Raw genomic sequence first — 19,600 nt, 5'->3', positions numbered from 1 at the left:
GTGCCTTTTATCTTTTAATTTGAAACTACATGTGTGTATACGCACACACAAACATACTCATAGGATCTGTCTCCCTCTCCCTCTCTCTCCTTCCTCTCTTCCTCTCTCCCTCCTCATACATGCAACTAGTTGGCTGTCCAGATGCTTGCATGTTCTGGAAAGAGATACACCAGACTTTCAGTGCTCACTTTTAGGGAGTAGGATTGGTGGAAGAAAGGGGAGAGAGAAAATTTCACATTTTACTTGATTCAGACTGAATGTTACTAGCGTGTTTTCTTTAGTAATTAAAAACAAGAAGGATAGAAAAGTACATCAAATTAAAACAGGTGAAAAAATTAATTAGAATAGAAGGTTTTATCCAAAGAATAGCATACCTTTGTTTTTTCAGCTGTGGCTTATTTAAAAATTGTGATATTAGAAATACTTGCTGAGCTTATTCAGCTTTGTGTGGAACGTTTTCAAACCCAAATTAAGTACTATTAAAATAATAATGTCCACACTACATTCCTTTATACCACAGGTTGTTTCTCATTTCAGGATGAACTTTAAGTAAGGTGCACATTCACAGAGTTTTGAAATGCTTTCGGTATTTTTAATTGCCTGAGCATGCTGAAAGTTAACTTAATAGGTAATAGTTAACAGAATATTACTATATTACAAAGTTACAGTAATTAAAACAGTATGGTATTGGCATAAAAATAGATCAGTAAAAGAAAATACAGAGTCCAGAAATGAACCTATGCATGTATGGCCAGTTAATTTATAACAAAGGAGCCAAGAACATAGAAGGGTTAGAAAGGATAGTCTCTTCGATAAATGGTGTTCGAAAAACTGACAGCCACGTGCAAAAGGATGAAACTGGACCCCCATCTTACACCCCTACAAAAAGATCAACTCAAAATGAATAAAGGACTTAATCATAAGATGTGAAACCATGAAGCTCCTAGAAGAAAACACAGGTGGTAAGCTCCTTGATGTCCATCTTGGCAATAACTTTTTGGATTTAACATCAAAAGCAAAGAAAATGAAAATAAAGCTAAGTCGGACTACATCAAAGGAAACTATCAACAAAATGAAAAGACAACCTATGGGAAAAAGTATTTTCAAATCATATGTCTCATAAGGAGTTAACACCCAAAATATATTTAAAAATCCTTCCAACTCAATGGCAAAAAACCCAGTTAATCTGATTTTAAAATGGGCAGAGGAATTGAACAGAGAACCAACCCAAATGTCCATCAATGGATGGGATGAAGAAATAAAATGTGTTATATACTGTTGACTCTTGGACAACATGGGGGTTAAGGTACCAACCCCCCCCCCAATGTGCACAGTCAATAATTTGTGTATGACTTTGACTCCCCCAAAACTTAACACTAATAAACTCCCTACTGTTGACAGGGAGCTTTACCAATAACATAACAGTCCCCTGACACATATTTGGTACTTTATATGTGTTATATACTGTACTGTTAAAATAAAGTAAGCTAGAATGAAGAAAATGTTATTAAGAAAATCATCTGCAGGGCACCTGGGTGGCTCCGTTGGTTAAGTGTCTGACTTCGGCTCAGGTCATGATCTTGTGGTCCGTGAGTCTGAGCCCCGCATCGGGCTCTGTGCTGACAACTCAGAGCCTGGAGCCTGCTTCAGATTCTGTGTCTCCCTGTCTCTCTGACCCTACCCCATTCATGCTCTGTCTGTCTCTGTCTCAAAAATAAATAAACGTTAACAAAAAAAATTTTTTTTTAATAAAAAAAAAAAGAGAGAATCATCTGGGAGGGGTACCTGGGTGGCTCTGTGGGTTGAGTGTCCGACTTCTGCTCAGGTCATGATCTTGCAGTTTGTGGGTTTGAGCCCCACGTCGGGCTCTGTGCTGACAGCTCAGAGCCTGGAGCCTGCTTCGGTTTCTGTGTCTCCCTCTTTCTCTGCCCCTCCCCAACTCATATTCTGTCTCTGTTTCTCAAAAATGAATAAACGTTTAAAAAAATTTTAGAAAAAGAAAAAAGAAAATCACCTGGGAGAGAAGATCCTTTTACATTGCCATAGGGTATTTACCAAAAAAAAAATCATGTAAGTGGACCCGTGCAGTTCAAACTATGCGGGTGCTGTACACAGAATGGAATATTATTCAACCTTCAAAAAGAGTGAAATTCTATCACCTGCTACAACGTGGATGAACCCTGAAAACATGCGAAGTGAACTGAGCCAATCACAAAAGGACACATATTGTAGGATTCCACTTACACGGGATATCTAGAACGGTCAAATCCATAGAGACAGAAAGGAGAATAGTGGATACTGGGGCTGGGGGTGGGGTGTGGTAAGATAGGGAGTTAGTGCTTAATAGTCATGGAGTTTAAGTTTGGGATGACGAAAAGATTCCAGAGATGGACAGTGGTGATGGCTACACTGAATGCTACTGAAATGTACGCTCAGAAAGGGTTAAAATGGTAAATTTTATGTATTTGTTTTACCACAATAAAAATTTAGTAGAAAGCCTTGCGTTATTTTTTAAAAAGCACGGTGTTTTCTTAGCTCTCTGTATTCCCAACCTTCAATCCATTCAACTAACATGTACCCAAAAAGTAGGAAAAAAAGCCATTACTAGGTTCAAAGACAAATTCTCCAGAATCTAAAGTCCACAAAACAGACGCTCAGTGACTACGTACAGGAGGAATTATCTTTTATGCCAAAGCAATGAGGAAAATGCAAGCTTAAAAAAAAAAACAAAAAAAAAACCCTTCTCATTTAAGCAGACAAACATTTTCAAAATTATTTTCAGAAATCTGACTTGCAGGTAAAATCTGGTGCCTATCCTTACTTATTAACTTATTAACTGCATTTTCACTAAAGAAAATGGACATTGAAAAGCATCAAAAAACAGCAAGTCAGAACCACACCACTGGCGAAAGCACATGATCACTAACCGCTAAATACCGGGCAAAGAATAAACACACTGAGCATGGAAGACGTTACAAGCACACTGAAAACACTTCAAGTAAGACCTCAGCGGATGAGCTGACGTGGAAGCCAGGGATACAAACGGCAGGAATTATTTTCCAAAAAGGCTCTGGGTAAGAGGTCATTGTTTCGTCTAAGTAGATCAGACTGCGTTTTTATTCTTCCGTGTTATTAGAAGGAGAAGACAGGAAACAGGTGTGTACGTGGGAGTCACCCAGAGAAGAAGCCTCTTGGCAGTGGTATGCCCTGTTCCAATGTTGTCTTAAATCTTGTATTCCAGTGCAGGAGGTGGCTGGGGACCAGGGGAGGGAGGGGAGTAGGGAATGTGCAGTGCAAGCCACTGAGCAAAATCACTCACTTCATATTATTCAAAGGAGTGAAAGGGCTATAGGAGTAAGTTTTGCCACTTCCTATACATTATTCTCCTTTGAACTTCAACGATAAACATATGGGACTATGTTCTGCATTACTGGTTCTGTTGATTCTGCATTTTACCGCTATGGAAACTGAGGCACACACAAGCTGAATAAACTTGCCTGAAGGCACGCTATTAGTGGATGATGGAGAGCGGGTGTAAACCTCAGGTCTGACTCCAAGGCTCGGGACACCCTGAGCTACACCACCCCACTCCCACCCAGGCAGGAGAAAATAAGTTAGGGACAAAAATGGAAATGATAGAAAGAAAATATGCTAGGGTGGGTGCCAAAATAAACTACAAAACATTTACTTTTAAGATGAGATCTTGAAATAGTAGCATGAAAGAGTCAGCTAACAGGGAGGAGCTGAGCAGGCCCTGAGTAGGAAACTAGATACATTAAGGGTATTTCTGAGCAAGGGCTTCTCAGGGTGCTTTCATCCACCCCCCCCCCCGGTTTTTTTTTTTTTTAGCAGATATGGGGTGGAATATCAGACATGCCTATTTTCAAATACGTGGATAAAGTCCTGTACCCAAATCAAAAGTTATTTTTTCCACTTTGACTCCTATCCACACCTCCGCATGAATCCTGGAAACGTGGGCTTCCAGTCATTCCTGAGGCAGTACCTCAGTTTTATCGCTTGCTAGGAGCTGCTCCTTAGGTCTCCTCTTGTTTTTTGTTTTTTTTTTTTAATTTTTTTTTTCAACGTTTATTTATTTTTGGGACAGAGAGAGAGAGAGCATGAACGGGCGAGGGGCAGAGAGAGAGGGAGACACAGAATCGGAAACAGGCTCCAGGCTCCGAGCCCTCAGCCCAGAGCCCGACGCGGGGCTCGAACTCACGGACCGCGAGATCGTGACCTGGCTGAAGTCGGACGCTTAACCGACTGCGCCACCCAGGCGCCCCGGTCTCCTCTTGTTTTTCAAGAAAATGAGGAAATGAGTAGAGAGACAAGAGACACAGACATGACAGAACACCTGCCTTGTGGGGTTTTCTGAAGCGGGAACAAAAAGTATCTATGAGGTACACGATCCCTTATAAAAGGTCTCTCCCTCCCCCTTACTGTTAACGAAATAAACATTTCTTCTAAGAATAAAAGAGTTGACCTAATAGGTTTAGTCATTTTAATTGAGGTATCATCAATTTTCCCAGGTAACTGAAGCTTGGTCCTAGAGTCCTAATTAAAGTAATAGAGGGGCGCCTGGGTGGCTCAGTCGGTTAAGTGTCCGACTTCAGCTCAGGTCACGATCTCACGGTCCGTGGGTTCGAGCCCCGCGTCGGGCTCTGTGCTGACAGCTCAGAGCCTGGAGCCTGTTTCAGATTCTGTGTCTCCCTCTCTCTGACCCTCCCCCGTTCATGCTCTGCCTCTCTCTGTCTCAAAAATAAATAAACGTTAAAAAAAAAATAAAAAAATAAAATAAAAAAAAATAAAGTAATAGAGAAAAAGAGCCCCAGGTAAAGGCCTGAGATGGTCTCTATGAATAAGGGGCACTGATTACAAGATCTATTTCAGCTTTCATGAAATTAAATTTACTTTTTCCACCTCAACCGTGTTCTGAATAACTGGGTAGAACAGAGTCATAACCTTTAGATCAAGATATTCATCATTAACGCAAACTCCTCCATCCAGTGAAAATGCCATTTATCACAACATAATTATCACTGACTATCATACACAAAGTGTATAACAGCATAGCACCCCAGGAGCCACTAACACTGGATTAAAGTGGGGTAGGCAGAGCTGATGCTCTGAAATACAGTAGGGTGCAAAGTGGATACAAATAATGCTGCAGAGATATGATCTACTGACATAAAAATGTTTTTAAGCAACAACACATGAAAGTGTTTTGTGCCTATTTATGGCATGAATCCATTTTTATTTTTAAAATAAAATCACATAGGCATTCATTTCACCTCTACACAGTTATTATATGTAGGGTAAAAAAAGTCTGGGCAGATATATACAAAATATTAAAAACAGTTATCACAAAATAGAACAATTAGGGTTTTTTTTTCCTTTTACTTAAAACTCATTTTCTAAATTTTCTACAACCAAAGGAAAAGGGGCTCGAACTCACACACCGTGAGATCACGACCTGAGCAGAAACCAAGAGTCGGACGCTTAACCGACTGAGCCACCTAGGCACCCCCAAAAGGAAAAGATCTTAAAAGATACTGACATGAGTGCAAAAGACAGGGAAGGATGAGATTTTTTCTCATTTATCACTGGCCTGTGATCAATAGATAGAAGAAATAATGTCACAAATTTTAAAAAATGGAATGCAACACATTTTTTAAGCAGCAATTTTGACAGAGTGCTAATCGAATCAGAAATTCTTTCAAAATTCTGCTAAGAGAATATTTTTTTCAACGCACATCATGTTCATCTTGAGGAAAAATAAATAGGCTTTAATTTTTTTTTTTTTTGCTATGTTAGATCATGCTGAGTTTTAATGCAGAAAACCTACGAAAAATACCCTTGAATATAAAGGCAGCAAAGTAAATTCTCACAGATGGAATTTCATTTTTGTTCTAATTTGTGAACACTGCTTAGGAAAACCCATGCTGATAGAGCATTACATGATTTCAGATAATGAAATACTTAGTAATCCCATTAAAATATCTGTTAAAGAGAAATGTGATCATCAGGCTTCCTGATTTGTTTTTAATTTGTTTTTAATATAAAGGCTTAGGATCAATTACAAAGTAACATATGCTCAAATCTAAATAAACACAGTAAAAAAAAACCCCACATAATTAATTACTGGTATAATGCAAGTAACTAGACTCATGTGGTGAAAATTACTTTTTTTTTTTTTTTTAAGTAGGCATCACACCAGTGTGGAGCCCAGCACAGGGCTTGAACTCACAACCCTGAGATCAAGACCTGAGCTGAGATGGAGAGTCAGACGCTTAACCACCTGAGCCACCCAGGCGCCCCTCCATGTTACTCTTAAACAAATATTTAGATAAGCTCATGTTGACCTGTTGCTTCCTTTTCTTGGAATGTGAATTGCCTAATCAGGTAACCAGGCTAGCCGTAGTCATTACGCAGGAGTGCAAAGCGTCTGTCACTGTCTCCTGACTTTTCCTAAGTGAAGCAATGCAGTGGCACAGACCGAGTCATACCTGAGCCCCTGTCTCGGCTCAGCCACTTACCAGCTGTGTGACTTCAGCTACCTGGCTCTCTAGGCTTCTACAGCCTTGAGGACAGGGGGACGATGTTCCATGTGTGGTAAAAGGATTCATCAGATGAATGCACGTAAGGTATTCATACAGTAGCCTGGCAGGAAGGAAGTACTCAAAAAAGTGATACCCTACCTAGGTCAAATCCTGGCTCTACCACTTAGCTGTGTGAACTTGAGCAAGTTACACCTCTCTGTCTATTTCCCCAGGTGCAAAATTAAGCTAATTTAGGGCTGTTGTTCAGAATTAATACGTGTAAACTGCTGGAACTGTCACTGACACATAGTGTTACATGAGTGTCAGCTCCTGTCAGTATATGAATGAGGTGGAGCTGAGTGGGACTTGTGGGGGCTGCCTCCCAATGCTTCTTGAATCTATTTTCCCCTACCAGAGCACTGTGTTGTATTCCACCATCTTCCAGCCTGTTTTCAGTTTCTCTACATCTACCATCTACAGATTGAAGGAAATGCCTGAAACAGAGTAGACTCTCCATAAATGGTTCTCAAAAAAAAAAAAAAAAAAAAAAAAAAAAAAGAATGAATGTAGTTCCACCTTTTCACCAACTCAGGCTCTGTCTTCTTCAGGTGGTGCCTGAGGCAACTGCCCTAATCCCAGACAAATGCTTTTCGCAACACATATAGTTAATAATAAATGCTACTTAATCGTGTATGTAAGGCTAAACATTAAAAGAAAGGGGAAAGATTTCACTAACCAATAAATAAATCCCCCATTTCATACCACTGTATCAAGATGGCTATTTTCCATAATTTCTTACTAAAGTAAATACTATTCAGGAAATCCTAAGTAACACTAGAGTAAATACAGTATCCGTGGTTATATATTATGAAGTGTTTAGCTATAAAAATGCTTAAATATGATTTCTGGCTCCCAATCTTCTGACAGCCGATATTCCTAAATTAGGGATTAAGTCTGGTAAACTCTGCAATGTTTCCTAATTATATCATATGCTTGTTAAAATTCACTTGAAATCTGAGAACAAACACTAATGAGAAGGGCAAAAGAAGCTAAGAAAGTAAATTTGGAGTCAAGGCAGCTGCATTTGAAAACATCGATTTCGGGGGTGCCTGGTGGCTACATCAGTTTTAGCATCTGACTTTGGCTCAGGTCATGATCTCATGGTTGGTGAGCTTGAGCCCGACACTGGGCTTGCTGGTTGCCAGCACACAGCCTGCTTGGGATCCTCTGTCTCCCTATCTCTGCCCCCCACCCCCCAAAAAATAAACATTTAAAAAAATAATAATAAAAATAAAAATGTCGGGACGCCTGGGTGGCTCAGTCGATTAAGTGTCCAACTTCAGCTCAGGTCATGATCTCACAGTTTGCGGGTTCAAGCCGCGCGTGGGGCTCTGTGCTGACACCTCAGAGCCTGGAGCCTGCTTTGAATTCTGTGTCTCCCTCTCTCTCTGCCCCTCCCCTGCTCATGCTCTGTCTCTCGCTGTCTCAAAAATAAATAAAAACATTAAAAAAAAATAAATAAATAAAATAAAAATGTTATTACACTAATTTTACTGACTTGGGAAAAAGGCATGTTTTATTTTCAAAGTAAAACTAAAAAGCAAATGCAAGTAATAGGGGTTATACATGATTTAAGAATCCACTGTCCTTTAAAATGCAAACAACTTTTCACTTGGGTACAGGTGAGCAACTTATTTATCTGATCTATAAAACGTTTTCGTGTCTACAAAACATGATCTGAAATCTTCCCAAGGCACTTCTACATGATTCTAAAGCACACACTGTTGTGTACGGCATTCCCCTTCCTGGGTGTTCATAAATTACACTCCCTTAACAATTTCTCTCAGAATGGAATTTACATCTTCAGCTTAGACTTCTCCCCTGAACCTCAGAATAGTATATCTAGCTGCCCGCTTAGCATTTGCAGTTAGATGTCTGTGGGGCGTTACACATGTAACATGTTCGAGCTGAGCTCCCGATACTGTTCCCAAGCCCGCTTTCCCCACCCGGCAGCTGATCTGCCAGCAGTACCTGCCCTCAGACAACATCCAGAACCTGACTGCCCACTGCCTCTGCTGCTGTCATTCTGGTGCAAGCTGCCATCGACTAACCTGGATCATCGCACAGCCTCCCACTTGGAATCCCTGCCTCTGCCCCTGCCTCCTCTTCAGTTTGTTCTCTCTGTGGTTCTGTTACCGTGTTAGGTTCTATCACATCAGTCTTCTGCTCAAACCCTCCAAGGCTTCCGATCTCAGACACATGTCACAGCTTTTCATCAGCACTCCCGACTCCAATTCACCCTGAGCTCTGACCCCCCTGTCCTCCTCACATCCCCACTTCTTTCAAATGTCACCTGCTCCATGAAGCTTTCGCTGACCACCTTACATGAAGTTTGCACACCACACTCCCCCCCTACCTCGCCCCTCTCTGTACTTTTCCTCCACAGTATCTGCCACCATCTAATGCACTGTGTATCTTCCTTCTTCGTTGTCTTCATTGTCTCCACTCAGTAGAATAAAAACTCCAAGAGGGCATGGACTTTTGTCTTTTTTGTTCCCTCTAGAGTCAAAAATGGTGCCTGGCATAGAGTAGACACTCAATAACCGTTTGCTGAATGAACAAATGAGTCCACTTATCCAAAACTTAACATCTGACATCATGTTTAACCTGATCAATATTAATTAAGTACAAAAGACAGAAGTCCAAGAATTGCCACCAAATTAGTAGGCCACTTTGGGAGAGATGGCAAATCGTTCGTCCGTTCGTTCGTTCGTTCGTTCCTCATTCATTCAGTGTCCCAGTCACTGGGAAAACAGCAGTGAACAAACAGATATGGTACCTGCCCTCATGGAGCAGACATGTGATGGTGTCCATTCCCCTTTGATCCTACAACCATGATCAAAAGGTGCCTGTGGGTAAGGTCAGGGTCAGCAGGCCCCCAGTTTTGCAAGCATGACCCTCAATTCCTTCTTCCCCCTTACCCAGTTCTGAACCCATGAAGCAATCTGTCATCGAGACCTCTTGGGTCTCCCTCAGGTATGCATGCTATGCGATCAAATCCCCTCATTCCAGTAACACTTAACTCCCCGCCCAGCCAGCATCATCTGCCCCCTGAGAATTAGGATGTTCCCCCAACTTCCATGTTGCCACCAGTCTCTCCCCATCCAGCTGGTCTTACACACCATGGCTGGAGTTATATCGCCCCCTAAATGCACACTACTCCCTTTCCTAAACGTCCTTAATAACTTCCCATTGCCTATAAAGGGGCATACAAGATCCTAAACAATCTGTCCCAAACATACCTTGATAGGCTCATCAAACACAGCTCTGGTTTTCTGCTCCAGATACCATTCCCTGTGTGGCTCCTTGGCAAACACTGATTAATCCATTGTTTAATACTTGACTGAAATGTTACCTCCTCCAATTCCCTGCAGAAGAGAAAGCTGCCTCCTCTGTGCCCTCAGAACATTCTGTTCATACTTGTGCTATAGCACTGAAAACATTACGCACAGGCTCCTTCGTCACTGGACATGCTCACTGAAGACCATGCCTTACCTACTCTTCGAACTCTACACTTAGCAGAGCACCTACAACAGAAAAGCACTCCATCAATGTCTTGAATACATGAACAGCATCGCCACAAAGGGTTCTCTTATCCAGCCCAGAAACCTCTTCCCTGGAATGGCTTCTACCTGCTGATTCCAGTCCTGCTTGAGACCACAGGGAACACAACAAATGCTTTGTCACACAAATGCCTTTCTAATTGGAAAACAGCCATCAGATCCTTTTTCGGTATTTTTTTCTCCGAGAGTTCTTTCTGCCTTCTTTCACATTCCACAGCCCAGAGTCTCTTTGCTCTCCTGGTTGTGCTTTTTCTGAACATCTTCTAGGTTTATATCCCTTTAGAATGGTGGCATCTAGGGGTGCCTGGGTGGCTCAGTAGGTTAATCATCCGACTTCAACTCATTACGATTTTGCAGTTCATGAGTTCAAGCCCCTCATGAGACTCTGTGCTGATAGCTCAGAGCCTGGAACCTGCTTTGGATTCTGTCTCTCTCTCTCTGCCCCTCCCCCGCTCATGCTCTGTGTCTCTCTCTTTCTCTCAAAAATAAATTAAGAACATTAAAAAAATAGAATGGTAGCACCTAAAAACCAGATAAATATCACTCCTTAGTTGTAGTTAATCCTCTTCAATTAATCTAACCTAAAAGAGAATATTTGGAGATTCACACTAATTGTAGGTTCATACTGAGCTTACAATTGACTGAAATTTACAATTTTAATTGTTATTACTTATTTTTATGTTTTATTTTGAGAGACAAAAAGAGAGCGAGCAGGAGACGTGCAGAGACAAAGGGAGACACAATCCCAAGCAGGCTCCATGCACTGTCAGCACAGAGTCCGACACAGGGCTTGAACTCATGAACCATGAGATCGAGATCATAACCTGAGCCGAAATCAACAGTCAGATGCTTAACTGACTGAGCCACTGAAGTGCACCACCACCCCAATTTTTTTTATTAAGGACTCAAACTCATGACCCTGAGATCAAGAGTCACATGCTCTACCAATTGACCCGGCCAGGTGCCCCTTGACTGAATTTTTCTAATGTTTGAAGATTAATAGGTTTCATTCTAAAAGCAATGCTCATTAAACATTTTTGTAAACTAAAAATAGGAAGAAAAAACTAATCCCGCCAACTAAAGACATCTACTGAATAAATTTTGTGAATTTTTTAATGCATAAGGGAGTTTTGTTTCTTTTGTATTTCTCTAACCATATTATTCAAGTTATACATATTTCACATATCATAATCATTTAAAAATATTTCTAGTTGAAAATAAACTGTGATTTATTACACACTGACCAGTTGCTATTCTAAAAGTAAACCAGCAAGTTAAGTATTATTATGATTTACAAATGAGAATATTAAAGCTTAGGAAAATGAACTGACTTATCCAAGGCCACACATACAATTTTTTCCCAAATATTTATTTATTTATTTATTTATTTATTTATTTGTTTAAAAAGTTTTTATTCTATTTTTAAAGTAATCTCTACACCCAACATGGGGCTCGAACATACAACCCCAAGATCAAGAGTTGCACGTTCCACCGACTGAGCCATCCAGGCATCTCCTCCATTTTTTTTATTAATGAGAAATGTAAAGGGGTCATTCATATGAACCATAGAGTCTGTTGAATTTGGACCTATGTTATAGACCTCTGTAACTGCATAGAGATTAACAAAGGAAATTTTCATCACAGCAGAAGGTTCCCCTGTGCCTTTTCTCAGTCAATTCTCCCGCCCAGGAGTAACTATTCTGATACCTGTCATGATCAACTAATTTGCCTGTTCTTGCAACACATAAATGGAATCATTTAGAAGGTGCTCCTTTGATCTCTCTTCTCTTGTTCACCATGATGTCAGTGAGATTTGTTCATGTTGTTTGTTGTGTGTGTCATTCGTTTGTTCTCTTGTTATTGCCACACAGCATTCCATATAGGAGAATACCATAACTTGTTTAACGCATTCGCCTGTTGATGTACGTTTGGGTTGTTTCCAGTTTGGGGCTACTTTATTATTATTATTATTATTATTATTATTATTATTATTATTATTTTGAGAGAAAGAGCACATGTGCACATGCAGCAGGGGAGAGGGAGGGAGGGAGGGAGGGAGGGAGGGAGGGAGAGAGAGAGAGAGAGAGAGAGAACTCTCAAGCAAGCTCCATGCCACCAAGGGTGCAGCTCGATGGGGCTTGATCCTAGGACCCTTGGACCAAGACAGAGCAAAATCAAGAGTCAGACCCAGGCGCCCTGGGGTTACTTTGATTAAAGCTGCAAGGAACAACCTTGTTTATGTCTTCTGGTAGACACTTAAACTCATTACTCCTGAGTATATACCTAGGAGTTAGAAGTGCTGAATCATAGGACAGGTGTATAGTTGGCCTGGGAGATACTGAGAAAGGTTTTCCAAAGTGACTCTCCCCAGCAATAGGTAATGAGTTTACCTGCTTCTTATCTTCATCAATATTTGGTTTTTTAATTTTAGTTACTCTGGGGAATGTATCATCTGGTTTTCTTTTAAAGTGCCTTTTTTTTTTTTTTTTTTTTTTTTGGTAGGAGTCCCTTTTATGTTCTGGTTGTAAGTCTTTTATCAGATATATATATTGTGAAAATCTTTTCTCCCAGATGTGGCTCATATTCATTTTTAATAGCTATGTATTATTCTCTCAAGTAGATAAGTCATCATTTATTTTTCTACTGCTGGAGGTTTAGACCACTTCTAATTCTTACTGTAATTAAATGCTTTGATGACCATCTTTTAAAGCTCTATCTGTACCTAAAATGTTTCCTTAACCTAGATTTACAAGAAGTAGAGTTACTTAATGTATATGACCATTTGGTATTGATCTACACAGAGCCAAAAAGCTTCAGAATGAACTCTATCAATTGATGTTCGTACTCAACAATGCGTGAGAATATCCATTCACCATGTCCTCACCGACTCTGGCTTAAAAAAAATTTTTTTCTCAGTTTGATAGAAAAACATTATCAGTATTTTGTTGTTTTAATATTAAGTTCTGTGACTACTAGTAAAATTAAAAATATTTTAATTTTGCTGTCTATACTTTTACAAATGGTCTGTTCATTTTCTGCATATGCATTTACCTATTGGGGTCTTTAGAATTGTTCTCATTCATTTAACATATTAACCTTTTTCTTTTCCTTTTATATATATTTAATATACAATATATGTGATATTTTTAAGATATTTTTATTTATTTTATTTACTAGAATCATTTCCTGGGATGTAATTTGCTTTGGGCTTTTAAAACTTTTATGTGGTCAAATCTGTAATCATACCCTACCTTAGAAATGTCTTTTCTTGGGGTACCTGGGTGGTTTAGTTGGTTAAGTGTTTGACTCTTGATTTTGGCTCAGGTCATGATTTCATGGTTTGTGAGTTCAGTTCGTGAGTTCGAGCCCTGCACTGACAGTGCAGAGCTAGGTTGGGATTCTCTTTCTTTCTCTCTCTCTCTCTCTCTCTCTCTCTGCCCCTTCCTGGCTCGCATGTGCACACGTGCAAGCTCTCTCTCTTAAAATAAATAAACTTAAAAAGTCTTTTCTCTACAATATTCTGTATATATATACTCTGACTATTTCTCTGTAAATATTCACATCCATTTTCTTCCAGTTTTTAAAAATATTTAACTCTTTAATTCCTTAGCAACCTTTTTTGAGGGTATTGTACTGGACTCATCTCTAAATCTTATCTTTTCCTAAACTGATAGCCAGCTGTGGCAGTACCATTTATCAAGTAAATATTCCTTTCTTCTTCGGATGTATGATGCATACTTAATCACTTATTAAATTTTTATACATGCAGCAGTCTCCTGGGCTGTCTTTTCAGTTCTTTCAATTTGTCCTTTTATTCTTGCTGTATTGGGGAACATCTCTAGCCTTACACAGACATCGCATACAGCCTTATAATTATTTCATTTGGCCAATATTCACTGAGCACCTGCACTGTGTTAAATTCTAGGATTAAAATGGTCAACCTGACACACCTGGTCTCTGTCCTTATGGCACCTACGGGCTGGTAGGAAGATGGAGACAAGTCAATGGGCAGTGACAATAGTGTGTGATATGGATGATAGGATATGCACAGGGAGCTAACGGGCCCCTAACCTGGAGCTGGGGAATGAGAAAATGGTTCCTGGAGGGGTGATGTCTTGTGGCTGAGGGGGAGGTGTGCTAGAAAGCTCTGCACTAGCAGAGGCTGAGAGCGTTTCACTGCGAATGGAGCACGAAGGTGGCTGAGGCTGGACAAGGGTCCAGTGAGGTCATGCAAGACCTTCAGTGGGTTCATCCTTTATCCTGAGGGTGAGGCAAGCCACTGAAGAGTTTAATCATGAAGATAAGCATTTTAGAAAGACTACTTGGCTATAAGAAGATGAAAAATACTTTACTAGAAGAAGTCAAGAGGACAGCCAAGAAGCTACTTGGAGTACCAGTGGTAGATTAGATTATATCCTGGCTCCATACTCTTCTCTTTCAAACTTTTCTATGCGACTATCACATATTTATTTTTTCCATATTAATTTTGAAATTATTTAGCCAAGTTCCCTCCTGTACACCTGACTTCACTCCAATCCAATTGGGACTTTATTTTAACTTACGTTAAATGTTTAAATTAACCTATGAAGGGTTACAACTTCATATATTGTTTCCCCTAAGGTTTTTGAAATAATTGCTGCTGAGCCATATCTCCTCTTGTGATATAATTATGCAAAAATAATGTATGGTTAGCAAAACAAAAATGGAAGGGAAAAAAGGCAGGACAGCAGAGTCTTAATTTTGACCATAAATACAGGAAATGTCAAAAACCAAAGAGAAGCAAAAGCAGGGAGGACTAAGCTCTAAGCCAAGAAGGCAGGCCCAGCTGTTGGACAGAGCCAGATGGACAGTTGTTTTTTTTTTAAAGTTTATTTTCAGAGATAAAGAGAGAGAGTAAATGGGGGAGGAGCAGAGAAAGAGAGGGAGGGAGAGATATTCCCAAGCAGACTCTGCACCATCAGCACTGAGCCTGATGTGGGGCTCAAACCCATGAACTGAGAGATCATGACCCAAGCTGAAGTTGGATCCCTCAAATGACTGAGCCACCCAGACGCCAGTTTTTAAATTCAGCGTTAAACAGAGATATGCCTACATCCCAATGAAGAAAGAACCTTATTTTTACAAAAGCCATGCAATGAATAAAGAAAAAAAACTTCAGCCAGAATTCAAAGCATATGGAGGCTTACCAAAATAGCTAGAAGCCGTAATAGTGGGGTCTAAGAACCAAAGGCACGAGGAAGACCTTAGGAGAGACTAATGCTTTAAAAATCTGGGTCGAGCTACATGGAGTCACACACAGTTACTAACCACTTGTAGTCTGGTCTCTCACACCAAAGCAGAGTGAAGCACCAGACCTGGAAATTCTGTGACAACCAATCGGGGTAAAGGGCTACCTTCAGAGAAGGAAAGAGAATGAAGGAGAACCTCAGAGGAAGGAGACTGACCCTGTGAGAAAGAAACTGACCCTCCTTATAGTTTTCAGTATTGATAAATAAGAATGCATACATAACTCTGCCAGCGGACAACACAGAGAAACTGCCCATGTTGTTATGCCTGCATATTTATTCTCAGGATTTTTGAAGCATTTTTTTTCACAAGAGATTTGTTATTCTGAAGATGGCCTGAGTCTTATTTTCCAATATGAATACTGAGATATGTAATTCAAGTCGAAATATGAGAAACTGGAAGCTTTCATGCTCTGAAAAAGCTCCTTGAGTGAAAATGCCAGAAAGACATAGTTCTCATGCACTTTCCTTTCCAGGGCGCCCATTCAAAAGTTGCCTCCTTTAGAAAGAAAGAATATTTACTTAAGACTTTGTTCTAGTTACAATCTGCTTCTTAATCTTTTTATCTGCGCAGAACATAATTCCTTCATTCGGGAGATGTTTACGACACTCCAAGGCACTGGGGCTATAATGATAAAATGGCAGATGTGCTTCCTACCCTCTTGGGACTCACAGTTCAACAGGGTATACAAATAATTAGATAATTAAGAGTACAGGGCCCAGGCTGTTACCGGAGCACACGGGAGGAGCAGCTGGGAGTTCAGGAAGGCAGCTTGGAGGAAATGACATCTACGGGAAAGTTATGTCGATATCTCACAGGACCTACAGACTGGGACTCAAGCAAAGAACTGGAACCAGATACTGGAACAGGGTGACCCCACCTGGGTGTGGGTTACAGGTGTGCTCTCCCAGAACACTGTAGAACACAGCTTCCTAACCTGTGCTCAGATTACAGGTGTGCCTACCAGCCATAAGCGCAGCCTTATCCATTTCCCTCAACAGGCAGTACTGATATTACCATTTTCTATGTGGGTCATGACACGAAAAGGGCTGGGAATCACTGCTTGTAAAATAAGCTCAGGGAATGCTGTTTTTACCTTTCTGCTATAATCGATTCAAATTCATTCACATTCTTCTCTCATTGTTTTCTCGTTGCTATCATTGTTTTCTACTCTCCAATCTTCACATAGAACTTGACTCCCAACAGTCCCAAACATGTATACATTCTGAATTTCAGCCACCAAAAGAGAGAGAAACAGGATTTCATTTCAAATACGAAATCCTGGTGAAGAACGGTGATTGGTCCAATTCAAGTCAGGTGTCCACTCTTGGACCAATCAACAGTGGCCAAAAGGAGGACTGCCTTGTATTTATGCTGTGGTTCCCAGAGTTATACGTGACTAGATTGGAGGGGGGCTGGTCCTAGTCTGGTAAAACACCAGGTGACCGCTGCAAGATTTGAATACTGAAGGAAAAGATGCAGGAGAGAGGGCAAGGGCTAATATTCAAAAGAGAAAAGTCATAAATGAGAAGTTCACGTCCCTGTGAGGATGAGAAGAGACAGGACCTGTGGACAGGGAGGATGGGACTGGCCTAACAGAGGAGGATGAGCACATCTTCTACTGAGACAGGAGGGAAGGAGGAGAGAATGGGTGCAGACGTGCCAGCAGGAATGGGCATTCAGGTCTGAAGAAGTACTTCTTTGAGTAGCAAGACGGAAATATGCGGCTAATGGAAAGAATATGAAAAAGGTACTGCACGAAATGGGAGAAAGAAGCCTAGGATACAGCCGAGGAGGACAGCCCAGCAGATTTGAGACAAGTGAGGTTAGCAAGTGTAAACTTATTGACTAAGTAGCCTAATTTTCTCCAGCAAGGCTCAGCAGCCCTTGTACTGGGTCTATCATAAGAGCAAATAAAAAAGACCAGTTTGATAGGCCCAGGGCTTGGCTTTTGCCAGGCAAGGGTCCCTGAAACAGTGTGATGATGCAGTTCAAGGTTGAGAAGACAGATGTGATGGAGTACGAGTTGATAATCCTGAATCAGGAGGAGAAGTGGGACGCAGTGTGGGAATACCAGGGACGACATTTGGGGAGATGACGAAGAGTACAGGGAATGTGAAGCATGAGAAGTTTAGGTGGCTGTAAGTTTTCTGAGACAGTTAAGTCCAGCAGTGTCCCAGTGGACAGGACTCACGTGGGCCCTTTAGAAGTCAGATTCACACTGGACTGACGGTTTCTCTAGTACTTTTGTTGGTCAGAAATACTCAGTTAGGGGCGCCTGGGTGGCTCCGTCGGTTAAACATCCAACTTCGGCTCAGGTCATGATCTCACGGTTCATGGGTTTGAGCCCCACATCGGGTTCTGTGCTGACAGCTCAGAGCCTGGAGGCTGCAGCCTGCTTCGTATTCTGTGTCTCCTCTCTCTCTGCCCCTACCCTGTTTGTGCTCTATCTCTCGAAATTAAATGTAAAAAATAAAATAAAATAAAAATACTCAGTTATTCCTCCAAGTTATTTACACACTTTACAGACTTAAGGGGTCACTCTCTCTCCTCCTCTCTCTTGCCCATATCCCCTCGCCCTCTCCTGCTTTTTCTCAGTTCAGATGATCTACTCCAGTCAGGGGAAGCTGTATGCTATTTCCAAGATATTGCTGGCACTCAACCTGGCACCCATGGTGTTTTCCATGCCTTCTCCTCACTCTCATTCAGAGTACACCTCCCACGCTATGTATCTAGACCGCAAAATCCCACCAACTTTAAAAACCAGGTTGAGTATCTAATTTCTTCTAGAAAGCTCTCCAAGACTCTACCTAACCCAAATCACTATTTCTTTCAATACATGGTTTTTTTTTTTTTTTTACTCCACACAGTTAATATTGTTGTTTTATTCCTAATTCTCTTTAAGGGCAGGAATTACTCTTAAATTCAATTTTTAAGCCAAACTCTGTGTGTGTGTGTGTGTGTGTGTGTGTGTGTGTGTGTGTGTGTGTGTTTAACTGGAGCCTATGAAATACCTTTGATTTAAAGTACTCAACCAGCCAGGGCACCCGGGTGGCTCTGTCAGGCGCCCGACTTCAGCTCAGGTCATGATCTCGCAGTTTGTGGGTTCAGGCCCCACGTCGGGCTCTGTGCTAACAGCTCAGAGCCTGGAGTCGGCTTCAGATTCTGTGTCTCCCTTCTTTCTGCTCCACCCCTGCTCCCCTGCTTGCACTCTGTCTCTCAAAAATGAATAAATGTTAAAATATATATACATAAAGTACTCAACCAGCCAAAGAAGTAAACTCCATCTTATTCTAAAGCTCATACACCACACTGAGTATTTACAAAGAACAAACTCTGGGGACTGAGGAGAAAATGGAGAAGTGTGTTTATATAAAATGTATTCAAAGCCAAATAACCTGCCAAATCAGTAACGGAATGCTGAATGAATCAAATGGAATGCTTAGTACTGACTACTAGCCTTATGGTTCTTAGTCACTAAATCATGTTTTCTATGTGGTATGCCAAGGAAATCCAGAGTCACTGAATTTTCTATTTCCCTACCTTTTAGGGGGATGTAAGAGATGGAAGTAAGGGAGGAAGAAGCAGTTTACAGATCCAGGAATCAGAACTAAAGGAATGGCAGTGGGTTTCTTCAAGGTAATACAGGCAAAATGTGGGCTCTACAGTTCCCTAACAATGTGTCCACATAAACGTATCTAGCTGAATTTCAAGCTAAGATTAACATGAAGAAAATCCATCAGCAAGGATAAAGCTTTTTTTCCCCAAATGAATATGGCAATACTCATTCTGAAGACATTTTCATGCTCTGCTGAATTAATGTTCCTTCCCTATACAGCAATCTCACAATAAATATAAAAATATTAAAAGCACACACACTTTGGGGCTCCTGAATGGCTCAGTTGGTTGAGCCTCCAACTCTTGATATTGGCTCAGGTCATGATCCCAGGGTTGTGGGATCAAGCCCCGCACTGGGCTCTGCATTAAGCGTGGAGACTGCTTAAGATTCTCTCTGTCCCTCTGTCCTTCTCCCTGCTCACACTCTAAAATTTAAAAAAAAAAAGAAAAGTTACACATGTCGACTCCTTATTTTACTTCTAGGAATCTATACCAAGAAACACACACACACACACACACACACACACACACACA

The 19,600-nt window shown here is 40.8% G+C and overlaps 1 protein-coding gene across 4 annotated transcripts in view; it reads right to left on the bottom strand.

The window, feature by feature from the left end:
* Positions 1 to 19,600, bottom strand: part of MYO1D (myosin ID) — a 357,287-nt gene that overhangs the window by 304,639 nt on the left and 33,048 nt on the right. Inside the window, exon 1 of one of the 4 annotated variants that reach the window (XM_040455228.1) lies at positions 9,842 to 10,113. The exons of the other annotated variants lie outside the window; for them this stretch is intronic. Within the exon in view, the coding sequence (XP_040311162.1) occupies positions 9,842 to 9,855 (14 nt within the window). The 5' untranslated portion in view covers positions 9,856 to 10,113. Of the gene's footprint in view, positions 1 to 9,841; positions 10,114 to 19,600 lie in introns of those variants that run through there. 4 annotated transcript variants of the gene reach the window in all.

This window comes from Herpailurus yagouaroundi, unplaced genomic scaffold, assembly GCF_014898765.1.
Source record: "Herpailurus yagouaroundi ecotype Mexico unplaced genomic scaffold, PumYag 215, whole genome shotgun sequence".
In the NCBI taxonomy this organism is placed as follows: domain Eukaryota; kingdom Metazoa; phylum Chordata; class Mammalia; order Carnivora; family Felidae; genus Herpailurus; species Herpailurus yagouaroundi.
Note: the sequence above shows the minus strand (reverse complement) of the source record. Positions and strands in the feature narration are given on the sequence as shown.